The sequence below is a fragment of the Colossoma macropomum genome, unplaced genomic scaffold, assembly GCF_904425465.1.
Source record: "Colossoma macropomum unplaced genomic scaffold, Colossoma_macropomum, whole genome shotgun sequence".
NCBI lineage: Eukaryota > Metazoa > Chordata > Actinopteri > Characiformes > Serrasalmidae > Colossoma > Colossoma macropomum.
Window position 1 is genome coordinate 21780737 of NW_023494793.1, and position 7807 is coordinate 21788543.

The 7807-nt window shown below is 38.1% G+C and overlaps 1 protein-coding gene across 1 annotated transcript; it reads left to right on the forward strand.

Annotated features, from left to right (window-relative positions):
- Nucleotides 1-286: 286 nt before the first annotated feature.
- On the forward strand, nt 287-7589 carry tmem230b (transmembrane protein 230b). The gene is made up of 4 exons (XM_036578811.1): nt 287-364; nt 1316-1463; nt 2133-2258; nt 6622-7589. Exons 2-4 carry the CDS (start codon nt 1368-1370, stop codon nt 6760-6762), a joined length of 363 nt encoding a protein of 120 aa, XP_036434704.1. The 5' UTR covers nt 287-364; nt 1316-1367; the 3' UTR covers nt 6763-7589.
- The last annotated feature ends 218 nt before the right edge of the window (nt 7590-7807 follow it).

The window sequence follows — 7807 nt, forward strand, 5'->3', positions numbered from 1 at the left end:
GATTGAGAACCACCGAGGAGCAGCTGTATAGCTTCATATTGCCCAAAGAATGTATCACAAGCCCATTCATCGAGCTCTGCACAGAATTTTCTGACTAAGGTCTGACTAAATGCCTTAACTCTGTCACTTTTGTAAGAGCAAAAGTCTTGAACACTGCTTCCCAAGTCCAGTCCTCAGAACTGGAGTTGGTTAACACCATGAGCACCAGAGTCTGCTTTTACAGACTGGTTTTTGTGACGGAGAGCCCCCTGGTGGCGTTCGGTCTTGTTTACTAGGAGCTGCGCATGCGCATGTGCGGCTTCACTCAGGAAGAGTTGGAAATCATAACATGGTCGCGTGTGGGAAAGCATGATACTGACATGAGGTATTAATGCACAGTAACCTCGAGTTTTGAATTTATGGAATTCTGAACTGTGAATTTGTACCCGTGATTTCTGTTTAAGTGGAAAGTTTTAGCTCACTTGTAGTCTAAATGAGAATACTTAGCTTGACAGCTCAGCTAGCCGAACAGCCTAAGGTTTAGCGTGACACCTAGGTTAGCTAGAGTTAGCTAGGTGAGCAAACGGGTTATGAGTCTTGACTTCAGTATTACTAAATCATAATAGAAATTCACGAATTCAGTGCCTTTAGAAATTGGTCGTTTAGCATGACCTGTGTGGACTAAGCTGACATACAAATGCTCCTTATTACTACAACAGCAGGGGTAGCGACGGTTGCTGTGTGTTATCTGTGTAGGTAACTAGTTAGTTAAAGGGGAATCCGACCGATTTTTCAAAATTTTCGCATAATTCCGTCTTTGCGATGTAAATTGGTTTGCGATTGGTTTGATGTGAAATGCTCCGTTGTACAGAAACATACAGACTCTGATTTCTTTATAGTGGTGGTGACAGGAACCAGGGTTCGTCATGCACAACGCAAGTATAGTCATTTTATTCACTGTCCTAAACCACCAGTGAATCCACAACGTGTCTTCTGAGTTTTTATGTTATGTTGATGATGGTAAAGTAATAGTAAATCTGAAACAACTGCTTTGACTATTTTGCCTTACAGTGCCCTACATGTACTCCTCTGCCATAAATGGATTAAAAAAAATTTATTAACGAGACGTTTTAGGCCAAAACTTTATCACCGAACTTAAAACAACGTCGGACATCAGGCAGTGTAATTATAACCATTTCATGTAATAAATTTCTTTGGGGGAGCTTGCAGAGGTGGAACTTTTGAAAAATTGCTGGAGTTCCCCTTTAACAAATGCTATCCAGTCACCAGCCTGTCACACCTGGCTAAACACCAGTGCTTAATCCATATGTTGCAGCACGGATTGAAGTGAAGGAGACTAATCAGAAGAGCAAATTAAAACACTTAAAATGCCGGTCAGGAACACAGTGACCAGTGGGCTGCCCAATAGCAAAGTGAGATACTCAAAGCTTGCAAGTGATGATGACGGCTACATTGACCTTCAGGTAAGCTGTGAGATTCAGTAGTGTTTGATGCATGAACACTAAGAAAAAGATCCTGTGCTGAAGTACTTTACCTCCCCCAGTCTTTCTCTATTTTCACCACATACGGCAGCACATACAGTTCCAGGAATGTTGCATCGTCCTTTGTTGTGCTTAGTATGTCAGCTGCAGTTAAAGGGCTACATTATTCTACATTATATTCTACATTGTGCTTGTATTTTAAATCTCCCCCTGGGGTCCATTTATTATTTTTATGTGGTTTTATGCACTAAAACTGTAATAATTCATTTTAACATGATAATTTTCAAACCACACTTTATCCCTTACACTTAAACAGGCAGTTTTTTGTTACTATGCCTTTAGGATTGATATATGTAAATGAGGTCTGTTTTGATTGGCTGTCCTGTATTGTGTTTGATTTTAAAAGCAGTCAGGGCTGAAACACTCCTTATAACTTCTGTGTAATTGGGTATGGCCGCACAGCTGAAGGCTGAACTACCTGACCATGACATGGGACCCCACTAAGGAAAATAAGCATTTCCTTCAACATTGTTGTTGATATAGCTAGTATCTATTTGTGGGCTTTCACAGTTCAGATTTTTTATATAGGTTATATTTATTTGTCCTGTTCTGTAATAAAATGTGTAATGATATTCTCGCTCCTTCTTTTAGTTTAAGAGAAGTCCACCCAAAGTCCCGTATAAGGCGATTGCCCTGGCAACTGTTCTCTTTCTTATCGGCACAATTTTGATCGTCATTGGAGCTCTTCTGTTAGCGGGATACTTTGACATTCAAGATGTGAGTGTGCAACTTTATCGATTCCACTTTGACCTTTTTGTCTAAATACTCTGTCAGTTACCAGTAGTACCATGACCTGGCATATTTGGTGTGCCTGCTGACACAGCTGACTTGGCTCATCAGCTAATTAGCAAGCCCTTCCTGAGTTGATGTGGTTGTGATCATGCAGGGAAAACTGTTAAATGTGCAGGGCAGAACCTGGTTTCAGAAACTCAGGGCTACATCATGCGGCTTCAGTAACACTAATGCCTGTACCTGCATGAGATGTGTTAAAAGGTTATGCTGGGGATCAGTCAGAAACTTGGTCCATCTTGGCAATTATGCAGAGATTTTCAGTATTAAACTTTTAACCTTTTAATGTAAGTAAACATGTTAAAACAATTTAATGTCTCTTGGATTACTAAATGCAGTCTGTATTTTATTTTTTTTTTCAGGGCAGTATTTTTATACATGCTTAGTAAATTTTCTACATGTTTTAAAATAAAGCAAATTAAAGAAAGTTAAGGGTTTCAGGTGCTCTTATGTGCAAAATCTGTCTTAAGTCTTATGCTCCATTAACATCTCTGTACTGCTTATATCTTCCTTTGAGATGTTTTGCCAAGCCTTATTGGCAGTTGGCAGTATCTTTTAAGTTGTTTTGCGTGTTGTTTGACGGCTGTTACTTCTCTTTTTCAACAAGTGAAATCCATGCTCAAATGATTTAAATTAGAAGGCTAGAATGAACTCGTTGGTTAAATGTGTAGTCTTAGATTTTTGTCTTGCTATGTTACAAGCAACTAAACTTCAGCTGAAGCTATTTTTGGACAGGAAAAAAACAAAATGTTTCTGTTTACTTCATTATTTATTCTGCTGCTGCCATAATCAAGACCTGTGAGCCGGCTCTAGAGACAGTCATGCAGGTCCAAGCTATGACACTGCCTCAGGTGCTGAGGATCATTGCAGTCCCTCTCTTTCTCCACACTTTTTACTTTCTGCCACTTCAGGGAAGGTTTATAATCAAGTCATCTACTTGTAAATTTTTTTTCCAAAACTCTTCTGGCTGACCATTTCACTGATTTGAACATTCACTCTGTTTTTGGTGTTGATGAGTGTCTTGCAGTGCAGCCTCTATTTTTCCTCCTGAGTCAACTCTGAATGGTGAATCATGATACTTTGACACCTACACTATGCAGATTTTCTTATTTTATGGGCTGTTATTTTGAGGTATTTCTTCACAGCTCTAATGATTTTTCTGTCATCAGCTGGCTTCAGTGAATGCCTTGCTTGTTCTAAATTGTTTTTACCAATCGTATCTTTTTTCTAAAGTATCCATACTGTTGATGTTGTGATACCTCATCATTGTACAATGACTGGCATTTGCCTTAATCTCATTTTCAAAGCGACTTGCTTTTCCATCACAGCTGGTTCTCTGATTTTGATCTTGGTTTATGCCTTTACAACACCAGACTGCACAGGCAACTCCAATGACTACAACTAATCCTAGACATTAACAGCCCAATTAAATGTGCACAATTAAGGAAACTGTCTGTTTTGAAATTCAAGTGACGCACTGTCATTTCAGAGGTGTTCTTTGTCATTTTAGAACAGCTACGTGGCAGCCCTGACACTTGATTTGAAATAAACTGAAAGGTGCTTTGCCCCTATTGAGTTCATAGGCAGATTCTGCATGCAAGAAATATGACTTACTTTGAAGCTGTAACTGCTTTATCTCCACCAATTCTGTTTCTAATCAGTTGAACTAACCCCCCTCATGTAATGACTGAAATCAGGGTAACACACCCACAAAAATGGCATGATAAAGAAGGCCTAAAAGAGCTTAGATGATGCACTAATTTAGCCACTGTGATGTGGTGAACATTAGTGATATTACTAAAAGGCCATCACGCACTAGAGCCCATGCATCAAACACAAGGCCCATGAGCCAGATCAGGCCTGCAACACAACCCTATCCGGCCCGCAAAGGTATTTTAATTTTCTGTTAATATTAGCTCGTTTCACAATGTACTACACTACAGTCCCCAGCATGCACTGCAACATAATGTGTGCTCTGACTCTTTTAACCCAGCAACAGTCTATGGGAAAGATAGAGCTACTGGATGTAGGAAGTTTTGAAAAACAGTCAGGTAAAGTAACATTTATATGTAACATAGTAAAATAACATTTGATGAGTTTAGACCTACAGCAAATTAAAATTTAGCTGACACTGATTAGTGTTGTGGTCACATGGTCACATGTCACCTTAATGTAATACATACACAATACGCAGAATATAAAAGAATAAGAAGAATATAAAAATATAAGTAAAAATGTTTTTCCTTGGACAAATATTTAATTTTAATAATACTGGAGTAATGTGCAAACTACAATTACTTTTCTTACCCCGATAATACATTGTATCCTATAAGTGTATAGTATAGAATGAAATGACAAAGAATCATCTTGTAGTGTCATTCTTAAATCAGGCATACTTAACAGATTATGCTTTGTATATAATATTGATGTACCTGTATATACTTTAATAAATACTGAGTACTATGTAATTTCAGACACAGCTTACATCTGCTTTCAGCTACAAGCCTCTAAGCCATGTACATTAATGACTAGCTGTAAGACAAAGTTCAGACATCCGCTCCTGATAATAACACTAATCTGAGTTGGGGAAAAAAACCTCCATTGCATTAGAGAACTGTGTAGCTAAGTGTATGGCAATGCCTTTAATAAGCCTGCATGACAAAGGACTGAGTCCTACTGAAAGTAAACAGTTCAAGCTGTGCTTGGAGAGTTCAGAATGGAGTGTGATTACGTTCCTGCTGTGAGGAGCATCTGACACTACCATTAATCCTGGTCATGGATTGTCTTAAGGAGGTCCTCAGTCTACTGCCCTATTTCCTGACTCAGTCCAGATGGTGTATCAGCCATGTCACTCCCAGCTCACCTGAGCTCAAAATCAGAAAGAGCATGGTTGATATGTTCTCTCCATCGCGATGATGAAACTGGTAATCCAGATCATGTTACCTTTTCAAAGAACAAGCAGGACAGAATATTAGAGAGTAGTTTGAGATATGATCAGTGCTGTGTAATGTGCATAGGAACCAAGGGTTGTGATATCCACAACACAAATATAGCCACTTTATTGATCAGTGAGTTTTTATACATAGTGTTGATAATAGTAAGACAATGGAAAACCTGGGGAAGCAACATTTTTGGTAGTATTTTGCTTGTATCTCTCTGCCTTAAATGGTTTAAAAAAAATAGGCCAAAACCTGATCTCAAAACTGTCATAAAACAATGTCTCAGGGTGCTTTCAGGGAGGTAAATTTTAGAGACAGTGGGTTTCTGTGGGTTTCTTGTGACAATTCTGACTTGGTAACTTTCTTTAGAATGCAGTTCACATTAAACCACTGTGAATGACTTTGTTTACATCTTAATTATTTATGCAGAAATTTAAAAAAAATAGGTTCCCCTTTGCAAATGTGCATCATGAAGCATGGGTTTACTTCTTCTCTGGTGACACAAATACTTTAATGAGCACTAGTAGGTGATTTTTAGATGCTTGCCTTGTCTTTAACTTAGATTTGACTAAATGTGTTGAATTCAACTTAGAGGAATAGATTTGCAAAAAACTGTTACTCAGTTATCAGTTTAGCCCAAATGTAGTTGGTCAGATGACACAAATCTGATGATGTCTGCTTCATTTCTTTCTTAGTTTTGCACTGGAGCTGTGAGGCTAATGTGGCTAACAAGTAATGTAAGCTTGTATTCCACCAATTAGCATAATAATAATAATAATATAACATATACAATAAATATATAAAATAAAATAGCAGCATCAAAAGGAGGAAGAGAATTAGGGGAAAAAAGGAGAGTGCATGAAAGGAAAAAGAAAGAACATGACATGAGAAGGCTTATGCAGAATTGGGAAAGCACTGAGTGAACAGGTGTCTTAATTTTTTATTTGAAAGATGAAAGACTTCTGCAAGCTTCAATGAATAATCGCACACTTGCCTCAGACTATGTGATGTAATAAAGTGATCTCAAGTAGACGTGTATATTGGGTTTCTGATTCTTTTTTCATAGATAACAGTAAATCATAGAGGTCTATAAGCAAGTCTGCCTAACACTTATTCTACATCTAATCTTAATCTTATATCTTAACCTTAACCTAACCCTAGTCCTATCCTTAGTCCTAATCCTAACCCTAACCCAGTTGCTAATCATGAGTTTGACCAGATAATTTTTCAGTCTGAGCATAGATGAGCTATAGGGGATGTAAAGTTTGACTGCATGTAATGTTGTGGAGATTTGTGTCCTTCATAAGCATTCTTCAAAAGTGACGGTATTTTTGCTTTTCTCTCACTCGCAGCACCGCGACCGCACTATACCGGTCCTCATCATTGGAATCCTTGTCTTCCTGCCCGGATTCTACCACTTGCGCATCGCCTACTATGCTTCTAAGGGCTACCCAGGCTACTCCTACGATGACATCCCAGACTTTGATGACTGAGTAACATGGAACATTGTGACAGCTTGCTGACATTTCTGATAGATCTCTGAAGAAGAGCCTTCTTTTATGTGCAGACAGACAAAGCTGCAGTCTTGACAAGCTCTCATTTTGAAGTAAAGTACTACATGGAGAAAAGATGGTATGTGTTAGCTCCGAAGATTTTATGTTGATGAAAAGTGCTTCTAAAGAGGCTGGTAATTCGAGCATAAAGAATTCACCATCTGCATGAATGTTCCACAGTTAAGTAATAGAAAAGTGCTTGTAGCATTTGTGTTCCTACTTTGCCATGTTGCAGTTAATAAACCATGTATGGTTGTGATTAAAATTGAGGCAAGGGGGGGAAGCAGCCTAGTGGAAACGTGTTCCCAGTGTCTGTTTTATATTTAACGTTGCGTTTGATATGTTACGGTAGAAGGAGTAGAGGAGGGAAACTTGTCATCAGTTCTACTTCCAGAAATGCTCTGTAAAACTGTTCTCCTGTAGTTTAATCTACACCCAGTTTTACAGTTTTGACTGGACACTACAAATGTTGTGGCTTTCTACTGAAGATTCAGTATTGCATTCCACTTCTTTTATATCACAATTTGATACATTTCAGAGATGTAATCACTAAAACATCTGGGACCTTGAGAATGAAGTGAATGTGTCGTGTTTTATTTATTTAGCACTAACCCATAGTTCAGATGTTTCCTGGTTGTTCTACTGTATTCATTTTCTATATTTCAGAAGTTACTTCCAATGCTACATCATCTTCAGAATTGCACTCCCAGTTGTTTGTTGATTTGTTGTTCCTGTAAAAAATAAAGAATTTGAATAATTTAACTTAAGATGCTTTGAAACTGTGTTCCATCATGTCATGGCTAAAAAAAGAATGAATTCAAAATATAGCCCACATTTCAAACATTGCATAAATGTATAATATATGCCAAAAAGAAATTAGGAAGCAAAATTAGCTGGTAGTTGTTATGCTTGTCAACTTACGCCCTCAAGTGGCTGGAAAGTGAACATAAGATCAAATCTTTTGTTCACTTTTGCGCCCCAGAGT

Bases quoted from the DNA above. Each gene is read 5' to 3' on its own strand.
- tmem230b (XM_036578811.1), top strand. From the start codon at position 1,368: ATGCCGGTCAGGAACACAGTGACCAGTGGGCTGCCCAATAGCAAAGTG. The intron at 1,464-2,132 runs GTAAGCTGTGAG...TCCTTCTTTTAG, and splicing joins ACGGCTACATTGACCTTCAG to TTTAAGAGAAGTCCACCCAA. The intron at 2,259-6,621 runs GTGAGTGTGCAA...TCTCACTCGCAG, and splicing joins GATACTTTGACATTCAAGAT to CACCGCGACCGCACTATACC.